At 44.2% G+C, this 24710-nt stretch overlaps 1 protein-coding gene across 1 annotated transcript in view; it reads right to left on the bottom strand.

Annotated features, from left to right (window-relative positions):
- Positions 1-24710, bottom strand: part of FAM3D (FAM3 metabolism regulating signaling molecule D) — a 79825-nt gene that overhangs the window by 31872 nt on the left and 23243 nt on the right. The window contains exons 2-5 of the mRNA XM_073569812.1: positions 15056-15121; positions 11509-11616; positions 8583-8606; positions 4625-4748 (exon numbers count right to left, since the gene is read on the bottom strand). Coding sequence (XP_073425913.1) covers positions 4625-4748; positions 8583-8606; positions 11509-11616; positions 15056-15068 — 269 coding nt within the window. The 5' untranslated portion in view covers positions 15069-15121. The remainder of the gene's footprint in view (positions 1-4624; positions 4749-8582; positions 8607-11508; positions 11617-15055; positions 15122-24710) is intronic.

Genomic DNA, 24710 nt, shown 5'->3' with positions numbered 1-24710 from the left:
GGTGTTTGATTAAGGATTCCCTTTGGTTGAACTTTTTTTTTTTTTATTTACTCCAATTATTATTTTTATCAGTATTTTTTCTTCTCTCTGGTTGTTATTTAAAAAAAAAACAATAACAAAAATATTTTAAAAAGTTTTTTTTAATTATTTTTTGTTATAGGATTGGGGTGTATTAAGCTTGTGTTTAACATTGGTATTGTTAAGGCTACTTTCACACATCAGTTTTTTGCCGTCAGGCAGGATCCGGCTATTTTTAGAAAAAACGGATCCTGTATAAATTTTGGAGAACTGTAGAAACGGATCCGTTTTTCTGCCGGATCCGTCTAGCAGGTTATAGCTGTTTCCTGGGAGCTGGCCAATTGGATCTGAGCATGCGCAGACTTAAAAAAACGGATCCGGTGGCTGGATCCGTCTTTTTCTGGATCCGGCGCATTCCGGCGCCCATAGACTTTCATTGTGGCAAAAAGCCGGAAGCGTCGGATCCGGCGCTTCCGACTTTTTCGCCGGAGACAAAAAACATTACAGTAGCCGTTTTTTCCAGACGCCGGAACGAGACAACTAGCCGGATCCGGCAAAAAACGGATGAAACACAATGCCATCCGGCGCGATCCGGCGCTAATTCAAGTCAATGGGGAAAAACTGGCTCCGGCATTGCATTTCGCCGGATCCGGTTTTACAAAAAAAAGCCGGATCGCGCCTGACGGCGAAAAACTGATGTGTGAAAGAGGCCTAATCCTTTTCATCTTTCTGTTCAGAAGATTTGAGAAAAATGGATCAAGAACGGATGGTAAAAATGAACACCCCAAAAAAATACACAAAAATCGAATCCCACACACACTGGGAAAGGGAAAAAAGAAATAGATTCACATTTTGCTTTTCAGAAGAAAAACAACAACCGATGTGCAAATTCGTACAAAAACAATAAATAACCAGATGAAAGAATAAAAATATCTAACCACAGCTGAGGGTTTGTATCTGGTTCAGGCAAAGTATACGAACATGGGGAAATCGTATCTACTGTAAGGATTGCCCAGACTGAATATAATTAGTGCAAACTTGAGGACCCAAAAATTCTTGGTCCGTAGAGGGATCCAGGTTCTGGACAACAATGTCGTTCTTCGCTGGCAACAAACACTAATGATAAGAATTGAAATACAGGTTATATTAGAAACAAATATAACGTTACATTACGTAGTGATTGGGGCTTCCATACATTAACCTGGTAAAGCTGTGTAGTTAGAGACGTGTAGCGTTCACTCATTACAACCAAATTACGTGACATTGGCCCTGTTACAACATAGAAGCTTTAGAAACCTGATAGTTCAGTATTATGTAAGAGCCAATAAATGACACATGTACGACATGTACGACGACTATCACATCCTGGACAGAACACAATGCAAACAAACCCGAGCTCTCGAAACAATGAAGACGTCTATGTCAGGGAGAATTACACCTTGTCCGTGGTGAAAACCGACTTAAATAAACTTATTAAATCTTAAAGGTGCTTTCTAATGAAAACAATCGATCAGGTGAATCAATAAACATCAGGTATGTCACATCGGTGCTTGAGATTCCCCCAAAACAGGTCTCATCAGCTCTTTTTATAACTCCTTCTTTAAAAATTTTTAATTTTTGGAGTTTTTTTTTATCCTTACTTTCCAAAAGCAAAAACTTTTTTTTTTATTTTGCTTTAGCTTTTGTGTATTTTATCTTGTTACTTTTATTCTATACAATTATATGTATAGTAGAGTCTGGTCCAAAGTCCAGTCCGGGCCTCTGTGACAATTTTCACTTGTGTACCGTCAGCCCGGGCTTCTCCGGTGTCTATGAAGCCCCGCAAAAGTAAACGATCCCCTGGCTGTGCTGTCATGGAAGACCGGAATGGACAGCAGACCAGAGCAATGTAAATATTTTTTGCTAAACTCTTCTTTACTATCTTTGAATCTTTTACTATGTCTTCAAAATAATAGCACATTTAAAAAAAGAAAAAAATTAAATTTTTAAGGCTTGTTTTTTTAATGTGACAAAACATATTAAATATAAATATTTGGGGATAAATGTAGATTAATATTTTTATGGCGGGATGAAAAAAACAAAAAAACCCCAGTTCTGATGGGGTTTTATTTTCTTCTTTTACATTGTTCAATAATGAGTTAACTTTGGAACTTCCCAGCACCTGCATATGTGTGTTGCCTGCCTAAAATCTATGAGCAGCCACAATGGCATCCTCATTCTGTACCTATCAGGTTACATTGCCTGGATCTAAGGAACATGTCTGTGTAATACAGTCCTGCTGCTTATCTTTCAGGTGCACTGACTTCACATGTGAAATTACCAGGTTGGAAATGTTCGAAGGGGTGCAAATCCTCTCCATTCTCAAGATGTCTATCAGAGGAGGTCGGGCTCTTAGGCAAGAATTGCAGAGCTTACAAACTCTTTGCTATAGAGCCTGTAAGTGCTGCTGTTAAGCTGTCCAGATCACAATTTCTCCATCATCCGATGTCATCCGAGTGCAGTCCGATGTTTTCCATGAACTCATTGACTTGCACGGCCAAGTGAAATCAGAAAAGTGGATGCAAATCAAGCAGACTGCGTTTTTCCTTGGACCTTCTCGGCACATGGACAAAAATCCGATATGTACAAGACCTGGTAGAATAACATTGGTCCATGTACAATCTGATGTTTTGCTGGATCGCACTTGGACCAATAATATGGTCTTCTGAACCTGCCTTAACTTTGCCATTTTAACAACACCATACCCTAAGAAAGCTCCCAGCATCCTGCTGGAAGCTTCTAGATTCAGTCATGGTTAAAAGTGCTGGCATCCTTGAAATTGCTCCAGAATATGAAGTATTTCTCCCAGAAAATTATTGCAATTACACGTTTTGTTATACACCTGTTTATTTGCTTTGTGTCTATTGGAACAACAGTAAAAAAAACTGAGGAAAAAAAGGCAAATTAGACATCATTTCTCCACAAAATGGTCAGAACAAAATTGTTGGCACCTTTTAAAAATCGTGGGTAAACAATTTTATTTCACGCATTTGATGCTCATTCAAACTCACCTGTGGCAAGTAACATGTGTGGGCAATATGAAAATCACACCCGACGCCAGACAAAAAGGGGAGAAGTTGACTCACTCTTTGCATCGTGTGTCCATGTGTGCCACACTAAGCATGGGGAACAGAAAGAGGAGAAGAGAACTGTCTGAGGACTTGAGAACTAAAATTGTTGAACAATATCAACAATCTCAAGGTTTATAAGTCCATCTCCAGAGATCTTAATGTTCCTTTGCCCAAGGTGTACAGCATAATCATGACGTTTAAAACCCATGGCACTGTAGCTAATCTCCCTGGATGTGGATGGCAGAGAAAAATTGATGAAAAGATGTAACGCAGGATAGTCCGGATGGTGGATAAGCAGCCCCAATCAAGTTCCAAAGAAATTCAAGCTGCAGGTTCAGGGTGCATCAGTGTCAGCACAAACTATCCGTCAACATTTGAATGAAACACTATGGAAGGAGACCCTGGAGTACCCCAGTGCTGACACAGACATAAAAAAACTAGACCGCAGTTTGCCAAAATGTACGTGAGTAAGCCAAAATCCTTCTGGAAATGTGCTGTCGACATATGAGACCAAGATAGAGCTTTTAGGTAAAGCACATCATTCCACTGTTTCCTGAAAATGAAAAGATACATGCAAAGAAAAGAATACAGTACCTACAGTTAAATATGGTGGAGGTTCAAAGATTTTTGGGGTTGTTTTGCCTAACGTTTTTGTACCTTGTCTGCCATCCTGATACATACCTGGTTACCTGACCATTCCTGGCAGCCAGCACTACCGAGAAGCAGCAGCTGACCCCATGGCCCCAGCTCCATGTACAGGGGTTAAAGAGTGACCATCAGGGTAACCCCTGGGATCTTTAAAACATAGTGGCTGGCCTTTTAGCAGTAGCCATTTTTAGAGCTGCCAGGCAGCTATGAACAGTGCCCCCCCCATTATATTTCCAGCTAATGAATCGAATTTTCAGTCATCAGAAGTGAACCCGCTCCCCGACGAGCAAGATAAGACAACCCCTCTAATGGTAGATGAGGATGCTTATGAACACATGCATAATATACATAGCTCCTATGGTGAGCAGCTAAATATTCTGTATAATCTGAGTTTTTCACAAGATTCCGCCCTTGTTTTCTCGGTTTTCTATTTTTTTGTGGCATGAAATAACACTGATGTGACCCTTCTCAGATACTAGCATTCTGAGGACTAGAAATATGGTCCATGTGTCAGAAACAATTGTACATGTGATAAGGTCATACTAGTTGACTAGGATAGCAAAGGAGTATCAGGTGGGCACAGGCTCTAAAACAATATTAGCCCCAAAAGGTGCAACACTAGGGTGTGTTTCCTACGGTCTTGTATAGGCAATGACCACCAAGACAACAAGGATTACGACGCACTAAAAGTGGATGTGCACATGTTACACATAGATGGAGTGTCGACCCCCAGGATCATTTCTCTAGTTCTAGGATCGTCAGTGAAACGCTGCACGATTCTACGCAACAACCGTGAATAGTTCTTCTATAGATCATCAAACAAGGTCACACTCAGGTTCTGCACTCACATTGTGTTCTCCAAGCAGATGGACGGGCCGACCACATTGGCTGCTCCACTAATTATTTTGAAGGAAAAGTAGTTGGACGGACATTCTTTATCATTACCGCATTTTTTAAGCAAATTTCTGTGCCCTAAAAGGTACAATATGGAGAGACATAGGTTAGGAAATGTTTCATGGTTTCTGACAAGATAATTTGTAAATGTAAAATCTGCAGGGCACATATCATCTGGCCCTGGGACATACTGCCCAAAAAGATTTTCTTGTGAACCGTGAGTGGCATGTGTGGCACTGTGCCCATCAGTGAGGGCAATGTGGCTATCATGTGGGGAACTGCCGCTGGCAGTGGGGGTATTGTGGATGTAATGTGGGGACACTTTGGCAGTAGGGGCACTGGCTGTAATTTGGCACATTGTGGCTGTAGTGTGGGAGACACTGTGGCTGGCAGTGGGGGCACTGTGACTGTAGCTGGAATGTGGGCATTGTGGCTGTAGTGGGGGGACAGTGTGGCCGTAGTGTGGGAGACACTGTGGCTGTAGTGTGGGAGACACTGTGGCTGTAGTGTGGGAGACACTGTGGCTGCAGTGGGGGGGGGCACTGTGGCGGCAGTGGGGGGCACAGTGGCGGCAGTGGGGGGCACTGTGGCTGGCAGTGGGGGGCACTGTGACTGTAGCTGGAATGTGGGCACTGTGGCTGTAGTGGGGGGACACTGTGGCTGTAGTGTGGGAGACACTGTGGCTGGCAGTCGGGGGCACTGTGGCGGCAGTGTGGCGGCAGTGGGGGGTAGTGTGGCGGCAGTGGGGGGCACTGTGGCGGCAGTGTGGCGGCAGTGGGGGGTAGTGTGGCGGCAGTGGAGGGCACTGTGGCTGGCAGTGGGGAGCACTGTGGCGGCAGTGGGGGGCACTGTGGCGGCAGTGGGGGGCACTGTGGCGGCAGTGGGGGGCACTGTGGCGGCAGTGGGGGGCACTGTGGCTGGCAGTGGGGGGCACTGTGACTGTAGCTGGAATGTGAGAAAATGGAAACGGTCTTAGGAGCGCAGGAAAGAGACTCAGACAAGAGATGGGGTTAAACCACAACGCGTTTCGATGGAGAATCCGTCTTCATCAGGTGGAAGTTGGGGGCACTGTGGCTGTAGTTTGGGAGACACTGTGGCAGCAGTGAGAGGCACTGTGGCTGTAGTGTGGGGACACTGTGGCTCTGGTGTGAGAGACACTGTGGCTCTAGTGTGGGAGATACTGTGGCTGTAATGTGGGAGACACTTTGGCTGGCAGGGGGGCAGTGGGGGGCACTGTGGCGGCAGTGGGGGGCACTGTGGCGGCAGTGGGGGGCACTGTGGCTGGCAGTGGGGGGCACTGTGGCTGGCAGTGGGGGGCACTGTGGCTGGCAGTGGGGGGCACTGTGACTGTAGCTGGAATGTGGGCATTGTGGCTGTAGTGGGGGGCATTGTGGCTGTATTGGGGGGCATTGTGGCTGTAGTGGGGGGCACTTTTGGTTATAATGTGGTAACCCTGTGATCAACATTTTATCAGTTCTATTTCGTTACACCTTTCTGTAAGGTGGTGCTGACAGCTGTCATTACACACATGGCTTTCAGTCACCGGCAAACGTGTTTCTTCCAGATCCTCCATATCCGAAAGATACACTAATAGTTTAAGTCACTTGCTAGGAAATTGTTCCGAATGTGTATGCACGAGATCGGATTAGACCAGTTTTCGTACAACCCAGCGAAACTGAATGGTGAAATACTGCATATAAGAAAAAAATCTAATATATAAAGCTTAATGTGTGTATGTACAGTATGTGTGTATGTCCGGGATTGGCATCCGCACCGTCGCAGCTACAGCCACAAAATTTTGCACAGTCACACGTCTGGACCCCGAGAGCGTCATAGGCTATGTTGTGAGGCGAAATTTTAACCCCGCGCGTTCCAATTCACCAAACAATTTTGCCTATTATTCTTATCACTTCTATGGTGTTATCGTCCTTCTGTAAAGCTGGAAATAACGCGATTTATTACCGTGCCAACACAGACCACCCTCTGACACAGACTGCAGGGGGAGCCCAGTATCACACAGGACAGGATTAGATACACGGCTCAGCAGTCAGTAACACACATGATAGGATTAGGTACACGGCTCAGCAGTCAGTAACACACATGATAGGATTAGGTACATGGCTCAGCAGTCAGTATCACACAGGATAGGATTAGTTACACTGCTCAGCAGTCAGTATCACACAGGATAGGATTAGATACAGGCTCAGCAGTCAGTATCACACAGGATAGGATTAGATACAGGCTCAGCAGGCAGCATCACACAGGAGAGGATTAGATACACGGCTCAGCAGAAAGTATCACACAGGATAGGATTAGATACACAGCTCAGCAGTCAGTATCACACAGGATAGGAATAGATACACGGCTCAGCAGAAAGTATCACTCAGGATAGGATTAGATACACAGCTCAGCAGTCAGTATCACACCGGACAGGAATAGATACACAGCTCAGCAGTCAGTATCACACAGGATAGGATTAGATACACGGCTCAGCATTCAGTATCACACAGGATAGGATTAGATACACAGCTCAGCAGAAAGTATCACACAGGATAGGATTAGTTACACTGCTCAGCAGTCAGTATCACACAGGATAGGATTAGATACACGGCTCAGCAGTCAGTATCACACCGGATAGGAATAGATACACGGCTCAGCAGACGGTATCACACAGGATAGGATTAGTTACACGGCTCAGCAGTCAGTATCACACAGGATAGGATTAGATACACGGCTCAGCAGTCAGTATCACACAGGATAGGATTAGATACACAGCTCAGCAGTCAGAATCACACAGGATAGGAATAGATACACGGCTCAGCAGAAAGTATCACACAGGATAGGATTAGATACACAGCTCAGCAGAAAGTATCATACAGGATAGGATTAGATATACAGCTCAGCAGTCAGTATCAAACAGGATAGGATTAGACACACGACTGAGCAGTCAGTACACACGATAGGATCAGATACACAGCTCAGTAGAAAGTATCACACAGGAGAGGATTAGGTACACAGCTCAGCAGACATTATAACACAGGATAGGGTTAGATACACGGCTCAGCAGTCAGTATCACACAGGATAGGATTAGATACACAGCTCAGCAGTCAGTATCACACAGGATAGGATTAGGTACATGGCTCAGCAGTCAGTATCAGAAACAGGATGTGCCAAAGGAGAGGACATTTTCATTCCAAGAATTCCACTCATTCCATCTGTTTTGTTTTTTGATTTTAAACGCCTCCAGTTTCCAGTTCAACTGCTATTTGCAATGTCCATTAACAAGGCTCAGGGACAGTCCTTGAAAGTAGTAGGGATCGATTTGCAATCTCCATGCTTTTCTCATGGTCAACTTTACGTGGTCTGTTCAAGAGTTGGAACTGCCAAAAATCTGTTCATCTTTGCACCAAAAGGAAAAACCAAAAATGTTGTTTATCAAAAGGCTCTTTAATGAGTTGAAAATAAAATACTATCAATACTTGGGTAATCGTTTAGCTAATTTGTGTTGCAAATCTGTAGTGTTGAATATATGATGTGAAATGTTTTTATGTGTAATGTAATCATTATAATTTGTTATAACTAACCACAGTTGGTTATTATGCCCGGGCAACGCCGGGCTCTTCAGCTAGTATATTAATAAAGCCCCAGTGCCTCATTACAGGTGAAGGGGCCCCTAGACACTACACCCCCCATATATGTTAAAAAGCTCACACGCGGAGGGCGCTGCTGCTGACACGGTGGCTCTTGTTGGAGTGGAGGCAATGTGGATGACACTGTTATGGGGCCATTATTTTTTACATTTGTTCTCATACAGAAGAACGCGTTCCTATCATAGATGATTAGGGTAGGTGACGCTTTAAGAAAGTTTGAAGGAGGTTAATAGAATGTGATGAATATTACTTCTCACTTACTCTTTTCAGCTTTCACATCTTTTTCTACAACAGAAAGAAATAAATTAAGACCGGAAGAAATAATTGTATTTTAACATCTAAAATCACGTACGCGACTACAGGTACGGAAAGAGGAACATCTCGAATCCCGGGGATGAACGCCACTTTCATGTTAAAGAGTAATCATCTTTTTAATTTCCATAAATCACTAGTACACGTGAAAATAAGAAACTTTGTAATATATCTTATCAGAGAAATCCGTTTCTTTCTCCTCCCGGACTGATCATTCATTCTCAAAATTCTCAATTCACAGTTAAAAATGTGTCTTCAGTGAGTACAGGCTGTCCCATTACTGAGATAGCCGATTTCTATGACGAAATCTTACAATCTGTGTCTCTGGCTCCGCCTCCTCCATAGAATTTAACAAGCACCAACTGTCATCTACGTTTTTCAGTAATAAAAACAAATTTTACAGATTTTTTTTTTCCTATGAATTAAAAGTGAATCATCAATCCAAGAGGAGAAAAAAGCAGATTTCTCTGATAAGATGTATTACACAGTTGCTTATCTTAATGAGAACTATTGATTTATGCAATAAAAATTAAAATATTGGTTCCTTTTTAAAGTTTATGGTGCAACAAGGAGTTAAAGGTTTTATGCCTTGCCATTCTTTGATTTGTAAGTCACAGGTCACACACGCGGGAATTCCAAGATTCAGCCCAGTTGGCACACTGTTATCGCTGCATTGTATCTGCCAGAATAGTGTCTGACTGGGGTAGCAAGGACCCACCAGTAACATTGACTTTCAGGGCCCAGTTTTCAGCTGCATGCAAATATTAAATCACCCCATTTCACAAATGTACCTATGCTTCTGTATAATAAACTAAGTAGTTTTTTGAGTGAATGACGAGATTTTGCTTTTGTCCGTACATAATGAATCAAATGTATTGGACCGACTACTGCTTATGTTGGAAAACTAAGTGATTTTCTCCTGCACAGCGGCCTACCAGAGGATTCACCGGTTCCCCCGTGGGGCCAGTCCGAGCCTGAGCCAGTATCGTTGCAATTTAGCCTTTTTCAATGAGTTTTTATGTCATATATCTACAGTGAACATGAAAATAAACAACTTTGTTTTATCTGATAAGATATTTTACGTCTTTCCCCTTCCTGGACTGATTTTTCCTTCTCAATTCACATGTACAGTTGTGGCCAAAAGTATTGACACCCCTGCAATTCTGTCAGATAATTATTGCAAACACAAATTATTTGGTATTATTATCTTCATTTAATTTGTCTTAAATGAAAAAAACACAAAAAGAATTGTCCTAAAGCCAAATTGGATATAATTCCACACCAAACAGAAAAAAGAGGGTGGACAAAAGTATTGGCACTGTTCGAAAAATCATGTGATGCTTCTCTAATTTGTGTAATTAACAGCACCTGTAACTTACCTGTGGCACCTAACAGGTGTTGGCAATAACTAAATCACACTTGCAGCCAGTTGACATGGATTAAAGTTGACTCAACCTCTGTCTTGTGTCCTTGTGTGTACCACATTGAGCATGGAGAAAAGAAAGAAGACCAAAGAACTGTCTGAGGACTTGAGAAACCAAATTGTGAGGAAGCATGAGCAATCTCAAGGCTACAAGTCCATCTCCAAAGACCTGAATGTTCCTGTGCCTACCGTGCGCAGTGTCATCAAGAAGTTTAAAGCTCATGGCACTGTGGCTAACCTCCCTAGATGTGGACGGAAAAGAAAAATTGACAAGAGATTTCAACGCAAGATTGTGCGGATGTTGGATAAAGAACCTCCACTAACATCCAAACAAGTTCAAGCTGCCCTGCAGTCCGAGGGTACAACAGTGTCAACCCGTACTATCCGTCGGCGTCTGAATGAAAAGGGACTGTATGGTAGGAGACCCAGGAAGACCCCACTTCTTACCCCGAGACATGAAAAAGCCAGGCTGGAGTTTGCCAAAACTTACCTGAAAAAGCCTAAAACGTTTTGGAAGAATGTTCTCCGGTCAGATGAGACAAAAGTAGAGCTTTATGGGCAAAGGCATCAACATAGAGTTTACAGGAGAAAAAAAGAGGCATTCAAAGAAAAGAACATGGTCCCTACAGTCAAACATGGTGGAGGTTCCCTTTCCCTGATGTTTTGGGGTTGCTTTGCTGCCTCTGGCACTTGGCTGCTTGACCGTGTGCATGGCATTATGAAGTCATAAGACCACCAACAAATTTTGCAGCATAATGTAGGGCCCAGTGTGAGAAAGCTGGGTCTCCCTCAGAGGTCATGGGTCTTCCAGCAGGACAATGACCCAAAACACACACTTCAAAAAGCACTAGAAAATGGTTTGAGAGAAAGCACTGGAGACTTGTAAGATGGCCAGCAATGAGTCCAGACCTGAATCCCATAGAACACCTGTGGAGAGATCTAAAAATGGCAGTTTGGAGAAGGCACCCTTCAAATATCAGGGACCTGGAGCAGTTTGCCAAAGAAGAATGGTCTAAAATTCCAGCAGAGCATTGTAAGAAACTCATTGATGGTTACCGGAACCGGTTGGTCGCAGTTATTTTGGCTAAAGGTTGTGCAACCAAGTATTAGGCTGAGGGTGCCAATACTTTTGTCTGGCCCATTTTTGGAGTTTTGTGTGAAATGATCAATGTTTTGCTTTTTGCTTCATTCTCTTTTGTGTTTTTTCATTTAAGACAAATTAAATGAAGATAATAATACCAAAGAATTTGTGTTTGCAATCATTTTCAGGAAGAAACTGAGTATTATCTGACAGAATTGCAGGGGTGTCAATACTTTTGGCCACAACTATAACATCTCTAAACGTTCAGCTTGGTATATTTAGGCTTGAACATTAACAGAATCCTGATATAGTGAAATGTTCTCTATCCATCGATCCCTACTGCTCTTTATCCTAATTTATGTCTTACTTACCAAATAAATTCCGTAAGGAGTGCGCTTCCCATTTCGAGATAAATAGTTTTTCTGCCAAATACCAGGTTGACAGCAGCGTGCACACGATGGCCAAGATCCGTACTGCTCCTGAGTACAGAGAAGACGGGATCAGATTAAATACCATGACATACAAAACCATCCACAACCTGTCTCCTCCTTACATCTGTGACATGGTCTCCAGGTACCTACCCGCACGCAACCTTCGATCCTCTCAAGATCTCCTTCTCTACTCCCCCCTTATCTCTTCTTCCCACAACCGCATACAAGACTTCTCCCGTGCTTCCCCCATACTCTGGAACTCTCTTCTGCAACACGTTATAATTATTATTATGCATTTATATAGCGCCATTTATTCCATGGCGCTTTACATGTGAAAAGGGGAAATATAAGTATAATAAACATGTGCAAGACAGGAGACACACAAGTACATAAGGAGAGAGGACCCTGCCCGCGAGGGCTCACAGTCTACAGGCATGGGTGAGGATACAGTAGGAGAGGGTAGAGCAGGTCATGTTGTGGTTCAGTAGACCGAGGATCATTGCAGGCTGTAGGCTTGTCGGAACAGGTGGGTCTTCAGGTTCTTCTTGAAGGTTTCCGTTGATGGTGAGAGTCTGATGTGTTGCGGTAGAGCGTTCCAGAGTATGTGGGAAGCACGGGAGAAGTCTTGTATGCGGTTGTGAGAAGAAGAGATAAGGGGGGAGTAGAGAAGGAGATCTTGAGATGATCGAAGGTTTCGTGCGGGTAGGTACCTAGAGATTATGTCACAGATGTGTGGAGGAGGCAGGTTGTGGATGGCTTTGTATGTCATGGTTAGGGTTTTGAATTGGAGCCTCTGAGCAATAGGAAGCCAGTGAAGGGCGTGGTATAGGGCCATAACACATCAGACTCTCACCAACAACGGAAACCTTCAAGAAGAACCTGAAGACCCACCTGTTCCGACAAGCCTTCAGTCTGCAATGATCCTCTGTCTACTGAACCACAACCAGCTCTACCCCCTCCTAGTGTATCCTCATCCATCCCTGTAGACTGTGAGCCCTCGCGGGCAGGGTCCTCTCTACTGTACTTGTGTGTCCCTTGTCTTACACGTTTATTGTACTTGTCTATATTTCCCCTTTTCACATGTAAAGCGCCATGGAATAAATGGCGCTATATAAATGTAATAATAATAATAATACAGGTTGAGTGATCGCAGCGATATGTTAGGAAGGTAAATGCAGCGGCAAACACTGAACATCACGTAAATGGGAGCCATGTTTTATTCTGTCTCCCGTCATTCTTCTCGCGGCTAATTGAGCACAAATAATACGACTGTTATACAGCGGGAACATCGAGGCTGACAATTTTGACTATTACTGCACTGATGGATTACATAATGTTACTCATCCTGAAGAGCTTCTTTCTTTAGAAGCATACCTGTTTTACCTATCGTTAAAGGACAAATACACCCTTTTTTCCTAGTGTAGCAAGATTTTCCAGTATTTAGAGCAGGTAACATTTTTTTTTTCTTGGTATGGGAAGAAAGTAGACATTTTTCTACTGTTCCAGCTGTGAATATTTCCATCGACCTTTATATGGCTGAACTGTTGGTCCAGTTTTGTGCAAGCGTTGCATCGTGCAAATGGAAAAAAAAAAAAAAAAAAAGAGGGTAGCCAAGTGTTCTATGTTCTCCATTACAGATGCAGCGGTAGGTGAAATATCCTCCAAGTAAGGGCTCGCTCACACCACCGTATTTTCCATACGAGTGCGATCCAACAAAACATTGGATCGCACTCGGACCAATGTTATTGTAGGGGGCCGGTCCGAGAAAAAAATAGCATATCCGAGTGTGATCCGATATTCAGATCGCACTCGGCCATGCAAGTCAATGAGTGTGGGGAAAACATCGAACTGCAATCAGATGACATCAGAGCGCAGTCCGATTTCCACAGATCAACATAATGGAGATGATGGAGAAATGTTGTCCTCCAATGCTTTCCTCATCATAGACAATCAGATCACACTATACTGACACTCTGATCAAAGTTTGACAAGAACCTTGAAGATTTTTCCCAAAATAGGTGTTAGGCTTACTGGTCAATAATTATCCTGGAAGGACCCGGAGAGCTTTTTAACATGGGCACCACATTTGCTTTGCACCAGCTGTTTAGTTCAGAACCAGTGATGAGAGATTCTCTAAAAATTATGTATAGAAGTCGAGAAATATCTGAGGCTTGTTCAAATTAATTTTAAGGAACTTAACTTAGACTGTATCTGCATTTAATCAACTGAGTATATTAGAGGTCATATTAAGGGCAATAGGATTCACTTCATCTGCCACTGATGTTCACCCTATCATATCTAATTGCAGAGATACTAGGGAATCTGAGGCAAGAAGAGGCTGCTCACACTGCTGTCCACACTGCTTCTGTGATCTAATACTTGAGATACCAGGAGTGCTGAGGTAAGAAAAGGCTGCTCACACTGCTGTCCACCCTGACTATCTCATCTAATACTGGAGATACCAGGGGTGCTGAGGTAAGAAGAGGCTGCTCACACTGCTGTCCACCCTGTCTATCTGATTTAATACTGGAGATACCAGAGGTGCTGAGGTATGAAGAGGTTGCTTACACTGCTGTCCACCCTGTCTATATGATCTAATACTGGAGATACCAGGGGTGATGAGGTAAGAAGAGGCTGCTTACACTGCAGTCTACCCTATCTGAACTAATACTGGAAATACCAGAAGTGCTGAGGTAAGAAGAGGCTGCTTACACTGCCGTTCATCATGTCTATCTGATCTAATACTGGAGATACCATGGGTGCTGAGGTAAGAAGAGGCTGCTCATACTTCTGTCCACCCTGTCTAAATGATCTAATACTGGATATATCAGGAGTGCTGACATAAGAAGAGGCTCCTCACACTGCTGTCCAACCTGTCTATCTGATCTAATACTGGAGATACCTGAAGTGCTGAGGTAAGAAGAGGCTGCTTACACTGCTGTCCATCATGTATATCTGATCTAACAGTGGAGATTCCAGGGGTGCGGAAGTAAGAAGAGGCTGATCACACTGCTGTCCACCCTCTCTAAATGATCTAATACTGGAGATATCAGGAGTGTCATGGTAAGAAAAGGCTGCTCACACTGCTGTCCACCCTGTATATCTGATCTACTGCTGGAGACACCAGGAGTGCTGAGGTAAGAAGGCGCTGCTCAGGTAAGAAGAGGCTAATCTTTCTCATAAAACAGCCAGAGCCCACCTCTCATTCAGAGTTCTTTCCTATGAAAGCCTCAAACCCCTTATCAAGCCACTAGTTGTGTTAATAAGCAAGAGCAAGTGTGATTTGTGATTCTGCCACCTTCTGGTTGCACTTGGTATGTCTAAGACAGAAGGAAACATAACCATGGCAGTTTTTGTCAAAGTTTCACAGTTCTGGAAACCATTAGAGTATGGAAAAAGAGAATTCCAGGGGTAGACTTTTTGGATTTACTCTAGACATAAGCAGATTTGGGAAAACCAGTTTTTCTTCCGCTTGCAGTAATCTTACCTATCCACCTCATATTATTACAGAAGGCGGGGTAGACCAGGAACCGAGTCTTTAATCTTCAGTGACCTGTAAAAGAAAACAACAAACACAGCATAAATGTCTAATGTCTATTACTTTATTTCACATTGTGTTGCTGATAATAGTCAATTAGTTTAATAAAAGTATATGCATTTTAAATGTTTTTTTTTTTCAAAATAGAGCAGTCACCAAGTACAGTTTGTAGTAAAATTGCATTTTATCACCTTACCCGGGTCCAGTGCCCATTTTCTGCTGCTTCTCCCAGGAACTGATATTGACTGCAGCGCTGACATCATGTCAATAGCGCGATAACCAATCTGTGATCTAAGGACTCTGTGTACAACTCACTGATGACTGCCTATTGTCTTAAAGGGGACAACCCCTTTAATATTAAAATTCCCTTTTTGTTTGTCTGTCCAAAATCACATGCATTGCTCATCCAGAGCTTGCTGGCAGATACTTCTATATATTCTGTAATCAGGGCCCAGGCATGCCTGTGATTCTACTAGTCAGTATTGCATTTTAGCAGGAAGTAGTTCAGTGTGCGTGTTGCAGCCAATCTAGTGCCATCATCTGGGCTATATCATTACTGAAAGAGGCAACCAAGGTCCTTATTTGCTCGGACTCCTGGATTGTGCACCCACATTTCCACATATGAAGGCTTAAAGGGAATCTATTAGCAGGTTTTTGGTATGTAATCTGAGAGCAGCATGATGTAGGTGCCGAAACCCTGATTTAAGCGATGTGTCACTTACTGGGCTGCTTGGTGCAGTTTTGATAAAATCCCTGTTTTCTCTGCTGTAGATGTAGTAGTGCTATGAATCCTTAGCTGTGTATAACCCCGTCCACACCACTGATTGGTGATAATGTACACAGAAAGCTGCCAATCAGTGATGGGGGCGGGGTTACACAGGTTATCTGGACTTCCTGGCACGTGACACCTAGTCCTGCACTGATAATCTCCTGCTGGTAAAATACTAATTGTATTGAAACTACAGCAAGCTGCTGAGCAAGTGACACATCATTGGAATCGGACTCTCAGCTGCTACATTATGCTGCTCTCAGATTAAATAGCAAACAACTGAAGATATTAAGGTCTCCAAATTTATCAAATTAAATTGGCTGAACCTGACAACAGTCTGATGTGCATGGGGTCCTCCGACAGGTGATGAAGAGGATCAAGAGTGTTGACCTCTCAATGGCTAATCCTTTTGTATGCGAGGAGAAAAGCTGCTACCAAAGGAGTCAACTCTCATAGGCGACTCTCTTGTAGAAAATAGAGGAGCGCTCAGCCAAGAATTGGGGAGAATTGGGGTAGATAGCGGTCAGCCAAACTATAGTTCAGCCGACAGCTTTCTAATGTGGATGGAGGCCTTCACGCTTTGGAATGTAAGTTCCTTGTGATGGTATCTGCATGCTGTATGATTGTATTATTTGGGTCATAGTTCTAATGCAGAAAAAAGTCAACAATAGTCGGTTACTCATGCCACAGGTGGATCCTATCGGATAGGAAAAAAAATTACGCATGTTTCTATTAAAATGTCTCCAGAGGTGGAGCTTCACTTACAATTATAATACGTCAACACTTGACAAGGGTTTGGCCAGATTGGCCTTGATAACTTATCAAAGCAAATGAGCAATGCATAAATTACGCCAGTCATAAAGGAGGAAGACAGCTGTGATCGCTTCTATAAAACACCAACAAAACGTGTACGAGCTGATAACTGGCAGGTAACCAGCATGACGCACGATTCACGTGGGCAAGTCCGACCATTGGCAAGAACTGGGTTGTGTGCACAAGGATTACCCTCGCGATTCCCAGCTGCCTAATATTTTACTAGAACAATGCAAAAGTAAATTCAGCCACTTTTGCAAATAACCTACATATTGTTCTGAGTCAATAGGCCTTCATGGAAGGCCGAAAGATTAACTAGACGGACTGAGAGCCACTAGAATCTATAATAAGTGTACATTATTGTTCGATGTACGGAATATCAACGTTGGACTTGTGCCTATCAAGACGTTCTGAGGGTCCATCGTTCATCTGTACATAACGTATTCATGTCCATAGTGAATTGCATCTTTACTTTTCTTACTATTATTGCCCACACAGGATACATCATCAATAAGGTCTGACGGCCCCCACACAGTCAGTATGGGTGAGATCAGCCAACAGGTTACCATGTATTGGGACCTCCCAATAGTTGATGTCTGGGAAGAGGAGGAACCGGAACATGGGAGTTCATACTGCCTATGTGTATGGCAGGCCGCTCAACTTTTTCCTGAAAGATGATGTTGCGGGAGAGTAGGATCTGGCACTTTTTATTTTTGATAGCTGATCTTTTTGTTCTCTGGGAGATACGACACTACCAGAGGGAGCTGGAAGAGGCTCTCTTATAGGTGCGCTCGGTTGACCATTTCTGTGTACGAGTAGTCTCGATAGATAGGTGATGGCAAAACGGTGGCCAATATTTAAGTACTGGACATCCCCTTTATTTCGATTGTGATCGCCTACACCTGGCTCCCACACAACTGGGTCGCCCTCCGGGGGCTGTGGGGTACTCGGTACCGGGCCGGTCTCACAGAGGGAGGTGTCACAGCAGCGGTGACCTGGTCCGTGGCCCTGGGCGCCCATGTAAAAGGGGTTTGAGTGATGAAATAAAGTTATGAGTGATTTGTGACGCCACCTGTGGTGTTCGGCAAAGGAGGTGTTAAGCTGACGCTGCAGACAGATCCTCTGGGACAGATGGTGGGGTGCAGCAGTGGTGTTATAGCCCTCCACAGGCGTAGATAGGTGTTGGGGATGAGGATGCAGTATATGGCACAAGGATGTAGCAGTGCCGGAGAGTTGCAGGAAGATGGCAAGGACACAGTAAAGTGTAGTTTCTTTACCTTTACTTGGCAAATGCAGTTCAGGATCCCGATTACAGATGACACAGGAGCAGGCTAGCCTGGAAGCAACTCAGGAATCTCTCTGTCTGATGGGTTGTGTAGTCTCCTCTCTAGCGCTTACTTGAGGTACATGCAGTACTGTGTTACACTGACGTTCCTTCTTCTTCCCTTTTGGATCTACCTCGTATGGCAGACAGCTGTAGCCCTCTATTTCTCTTGGCTCACCCGTCGCTGTTGTGCCTCCGAGTCTTAGGTGGGAATAGAGCATTTACAGCTTCCTATTCCTCTGGTTTCTGTTGCAGGACCTTCAGTATCCATACAACCGTGGAGACCAGGCTCCAGATCATGCGCTATCACTGGGAGGGAGCTCTCTATCCTCATCTCCAGCAACCTCCAGCTTCTCTCCACACATCTACACTCGTTGCCCTCCTCACACTTAACTGACTAATTTCCCCTCCTGGCCCCCAGAGAGAAACTCTTCCCCTTAGTATTGGTTCAGAGCTCCCTCTTCTAGCCTGGAGTGGGAACCGTGTTGCATGACATGGTTAACTGCTAGAGAGACCCTTCATTGCTTCCAAGCCTGACATCACCCTCCCTGGAGGAAGGCAATGCCAGTATGGCGACCATACTCCTGGGGGCGCCACACAACAGCTGTCAACCCCGCCTTCTGGATCATTATGAGGTGGATATGTAAGATTTATTACTGAAATCAGAAGAAAAACTGGTTTTGCCAAATCTGCTACCTAGAACATTGACCTATACTAATAAACCAGAGCAATTAAGGACAGTAACTGAAGGGGTTACAGGGAATGGGTTGGGTAATGCTACCTCCTCTCCACCTTAAAGGACTTTTTGTCTGGGTCACAATACCAGATTTAGGAAGGCAGCACCTGTGACAATAAGTCATGCGTGACTGGTTCATCTCTTACTTGATTAAATTAACCAAAGCAGAAAGAAAATGACACACACATGTACACGGTATTCATTCCCATAAAACGGCTCTAGAAAGAAGCAGAGGAAAAAAATGAAAGTGCAAATGTGAAAAGTGGCCATGGTGGGAAGGGATTAAGAAATTTTCTATATAGCGTCCAGTGAAAAATGTTCCACCATTTTGCTGCTGCAATCCAGGTAAAGTTCTGATCCTGGTTCTGACAGCTCTCTGCTCCCCTCACTTATCTCAGTGATGGAGACAGCAGGGTAGACAAGGAGACAGTGCAATTTTTAAGAAGCGCTGCAGCTTGCCAAACCCTAGCAGTGTGTAAAAGCCAGGATTTGGCTCTGTTTGATGGTTAACGTTGGTTGTCACGTAGAGTTCCAAAAAGATCGGCATTACACTGTGTGCACGAGGAGGGTAGGTGGTGCAAAATCGGAGAAATCTCAGCACTCACGGAAGGTGTAACCTTATATCTTTATTATATCATACTGATCCAACTGAACGTTGCAACCCATCTCAAGCCTTCCACATCAGCATTATTAGTCTCCAGCTATGTAGGCCTATGGATGCTATGGCTTGGAGGAGCCTTAGAGGTCATAGGCAGGGGTGGATTAAGGGTAGCCAGGGCCCGGGGCAGTTCAGACTCTGTGGGCCCCCCTCGTCGTGACGGGGGTCACGAATCGTAGAGCCACACTCTACATAGAGAATAATGGGGCCTCCAGCACCGACCTCCACCCGCAGAGCCACACTCCACATAGAGAATAATGGGGCCTCCAGCACCGACCTCCACCCGCAGAGCCGCACTCCACATAGAGAATAATGGGGCCTCCAGCACCGACCTCCACCCGCAGAGCCGCACTCCACATAGAGAATAATGGGGCCTCCAGCACCGACCTCCACCCGCAGAGCCACACTCTACATAGAGAATAATGGGGCCTCCAGCACCGACCTCCACCCGCATAGCCGCACTCCACATAGAGAATAATGGGGCCTCCAGCACCGACCTCCACCCGCAGAGCCACACTCTACATAGAGAATAATGGAGCCTCCAGCACCGACCTCCACCCGCAGAGCCGCACTCCACATAGAGAATAATGGGGCCTCCAGCACCGACCTCCACCCGCAGAGCCGCACTTCACATAGAGAATAATGGAGCCTCCAGCACCGACCTCCACCCGCAGAGACGCACTCCACATAGAGAATAATGGGGCCTCCAGCACCGACCTCCACCCGCAGAGCCGCACTCCACATAGAGAATAATGGAGCCTCCGGCACCGACCTCCACCCGCAGAGCCGCACTCCACATAGAGAATAATGGGGCCTCCGGCACCGACCTCCACCCGCAGAGCCACACTCTACATAGAGAATAATGGAGCCTCCAGCACCGACCTCCACCCGCAGAGCCGCACTCCACATAGAGAATAATGGGGCCTCCAGCACTGACCTCCACCCGCAGAGCCGCACTCCACATAGAGAATAATGGAGCCTCCAGCACCGACCTCCACCCGCAGAGCCGCACTCCACATAGAGAATAATGGAGCCTCCAGCACCGACCTCCACCCGCAGAGCCACACTCCACATAGAGAATAATGGAGCCTCCAGCACCGACCTCCACCCGCAGAGCCGCACTCCACATAGAGAATAATGGGGCCTCCAGCACCGACCTCCACCTGCAGAGCTGCACTCCACATAGAGAATAATGGAGCCTCCAGCACCGACCTCCACCCGCAGAGCCACACTCTACATAGAGAATAATGGGGCCTCCAGCACCGACCTCCACCCGCAGAGCCGCACTCCACATAGAGAATAATGGAGCCTCCAGCACCGACCTCCACCCGCAGAGCCACACTCTACAAAGAGAATAATGGGGCCTCCAGCACCGACCTCCACCCGCAGAGCCCCACTCCACATAGAGAATAATGGAGCCTCCAGCACCGACCTCCACCCGCAGAGCCACACTCTACATAGAGAATAATGGGGCCTCCAGCACCGACCTCCACCTGCAGAGCTGCACTCCACATAGAGAATAATGGAGCCTCCAGCACCGACCTCCACCCGCAGAGCCCCACTCCACATAGAGAATAATGGAGCCTCCAGCACCGACCTCCACCCGCAGAGCCCCACTCCACATAGAGAATAATGGAGCCTCCAGCACCGACCTCCACCCGCAGAGCCGCACTCCACATACATGGCTGCTCTCAGTGCTCTGTGCTGTGCGCACAAGACCTGTGATGAGGTCACAGGAGGGGAGGAGACAGGGGTCACATGATCGGGGGCCCTGACACCTTACCTCCTGTGATCTCATCACAAGCCTTTGCACGCTACCAGCAGCATCAGCGTTCACGCTACTTGTAGATGCTGCTGGTAGCAGAGCACATAATGCCGCCCCCACGGTCACTCACTTTTAGGTGGGGAGAAGATGGAGTGCCATTGCAGCAGCCAGCAGGAATGTGGTGGTGGCCCCCTTAGAAGCTCTTGTGGTGGGGGCCCCGGGGCTGAAGCCCCGCCTGCCCTGCCTATAATCCGGCCCTGCGCGGTGGCGGATTATAATGGGGCAATTTACTGGCCTGGGCTGTGGGCCCCTTAACCCCACTGGGCCCGGGGCAACTGCCCAAATTGACCTCATTATAATCCGCCACTGGTCATAGGACTGCCATATGCTATGCTACTAGGTGGTGGCCATAGATGGTGTGGTCAATGCATGATTCCTTAAAGTAATTGTTATCTAGGCTGTTCTTCACCTGGGGTAAAAAATTAAGTGTTCTGACCTCAACATGTACCTAAGTACTTCAACCTTAGCAAGGAGGTTGGTTGGCTTCTCCATTGATGTCCAGCAATCCGGGCAAATGTTCCACTTTCCCTCAATGGCACCACCATAATCAAGATGCCCAGGTCTAGGTGGTTTATCAATGCAGCCTTAGTACATAAGGTATACTTGGTGGATTATTTTTTTTTTACTTAGACAGTGAGGCGGGTCCTGAGGTGCTTTCAGTTCTGTCTCCAAGCTTACGCCCACTTTTCGCAGCTACTCACACTTTGGCCTGGACGGGGCATGACCCACACCAGAGACAGTGGCAGGTAGGGAGTTGACTGGGGTGGTCAAACCACAACACGTGTCCTAAGGTGAAACCTGGGTAGGCCAGAAATCTCTCGTGGAGTAGAAGAGCAACAGCTCGCTTGATCGGGTCATCTAGGTGTTGATCATGAACCCACTCACATTTTGCTTTAATTACAGAGCCATCTCCAATGTCCCCGTTTTCAGAAGCAATAAGTAATAACTAAAGCGTTACACAGCTTTATTAGCAGGAGGGTAGATATTTACTTGCAAATAAGGGGGCGTTGTGCCGAGGGATCTGTTTTACCTCTTCAATCAGCCTAAGAACCGATAATTATGTGACCTGTTTATCAGCTCTATACATACATGACCAGTTCCGTAATTAAAAGCTTTCCACATCATGAGTGGATGGCCCATTCTAAATCCAGCGCTAATTATGGAATTAATTAAAGTGCCTGAGTAATATCACATAGACCACACCTTCGCAAGGCTAATGAAGGTGAAAACAATTGAAGTGTAATTAACGGGGAAAAAAGCATCTCTCAAAACTTTGATTATATTGAGGATTAATTCACTAACTGGAAAAGAAACTTCACCGTATTTCACAAATAAGTTTTCCTGCTGCTCTAATTAATTAAAACTTTAATTAAAAGATTAATTTGATGACTTTCTCGAATGCCTGATAGTTGCTCATTAGTAGTTTAAATGCACTATTAGTAGATCAGATAAGAAAAAGAATGATTTTTAAAATATATCCCTAGGGATCTGCCGGCCGTTGCCTTAAACTACCCCTGGACCTTCATTGAACTAATGGACTAATGATTCTCATCTGCTCTGAAAGTAGTTATCTGGAATCAGTGGAAAACTTTACTGAGGTAAATCTATAACTAGATGGACTAGTGATGCCCACTAGGTAGGACAGTGTTGTGAGATATGGGCTTCAGTCGGTGCAAACATAATGAATAATGGGTCCATTGGTGGCAGTCGCTCCCAAGCCCAAGAGCCTAGAGGAGGAGGCAAAAGGTTCTTTGTTGGAGATTTTGCATTGGCGCCAACAATCTCCAATTTATGCAATGGGCTCCTGTTATATAAAATGTGCCACATAGGCATCATGCACACAGGAAAGCATGTCGGCCAAACTGGCACAGAGGCAGCTGATATCCCTACAACTCAGCAGAGCTACAGACGCATACTTACCTTCATCTACCTACTGTACTTCTTACAAATTCCCTTCATGTCATTTATAAGGCAAGGGGAAATTACCAAGTGATGTACACGAACCACAATTGATGAATGTGTGTGTATGAAAAATTAATAAAGACCAAACAAAATATAACAAAAATAATATTTATTATAGATTCTGGCACAATGTATAACTACAATAGATAAAAAACATGTAGAAATGTTATAATATGACAAAAGGAACCCGTAGGTGTATTAATACTCAGATGACATATTATATTGGTCTCACCACTGTACAAAAGGGTTTTTTTGTAGGATATAAATCCAGCATACATAATATAATGTAGTCCCCAAATAAAGCAGCAAAAAAATGTGTGTGTAAGTGCAAAAAAATATAATAAAATACAATAATAAAATTGTCAAATATAAATAACTACACCAAGATTTGTAATGTGGTTCACAGAAAAGAAAAAAATGACAATAAAGTGTGTAAAAAATTATATATGTTAAAAAAAGAGAAAGTGAATAAACCCAAAATTGTGAACAAAATTTAAGCTGCTGAGATGATAGGGTGAAAAACTCACAAAAGGAGTGCTGGAATATGCAATATATGGGGAAACACTTATATATACAATTTGGACACTAAATAAAGAGCTATACAATGAGCAAGATGTCCAACGCTTCTAGAAAAAAAGCATATGACCCAATATAATAAAATAAACTATCTGGCAATAATAAGCCAACACAGAAAAATAGTGTATAACAATGATATAATAAAATGAATTACCATACAGCGCTACATAGCAGAAAAAGGGGTCGACACAGAAATAATCGGCAATAAAAGAAGCGCTTATATAGACAGAAATCTAGCGCACCATATGCACAATAAGATAAAGATCCAGCGCTCTTATAGCACAGAAAGCATATGACCCAATATATACGGCACTATATATGGAGAATGGGCCAGCACAAGAAGGAACTTGTGTAAGTAACTGTGCAGTGAGCAAAATAACTAGCGCTTAATTCGTTAGAAATATAAATTGGTATGATACAGTAAATTGCCATGTAGTGCTATGTAGTAAAAATGGGCCAACACAGGATAACAGTCTCTAACATAGTGCAATGCACAGAGTGTCTAACGCCCAAAGGTAAAGAGTGCATGTAGCCTAATAAAGCATGACATATTACCTAGTGAGCTGAATAGAAGACAGTGGTGGAAGCGGGTTGCCAAGATAACGCGCCCCGACGCCCCCCGATATAATATGTCATCTGAGTATTAATACACCTACGGGTTCCTTTTGTCATATTATAACATTTCTACATGTTTTTTATCTATTGTAGTTATACATTGTACCAGAATCTATAATAAATATTATTTTTGTTATATTTTCTTTGGTCTTTATTAATTTTTCATACACACACATTCATCAATTGTGGTTCGTGTACATCACTTGGTAATTTCCCCTTGCTTTATTGATACCGGATGGTCTGCCATCCAACCTTAAAGGAACACATTGCTAATTTATTAAACTATATAGAATATATAATATATTGATTCATCATATATTGCTGGA

Source organism: Dendrobates tinctorius, unplaced genomic scaffold (genome assembly GCF_039654945.1).
Source record: "Dendrobates tinctorius isolate UK_male_01 unplaced genomic scaffold, ASM3965494v1 ptg000027l, whole genome shotgun sequence".
NCBI lineage: Eukaryota > Metazoa > Chordata > Amphibia > Anura > Dendrobatidae > Dendrobates > Dendrobates tinctorius.
The sequence above is the reverse complement of the archived record's forward strand: the minus strand, read 5'-3'. Positions and strand labels throughout refer to the sequence as shown.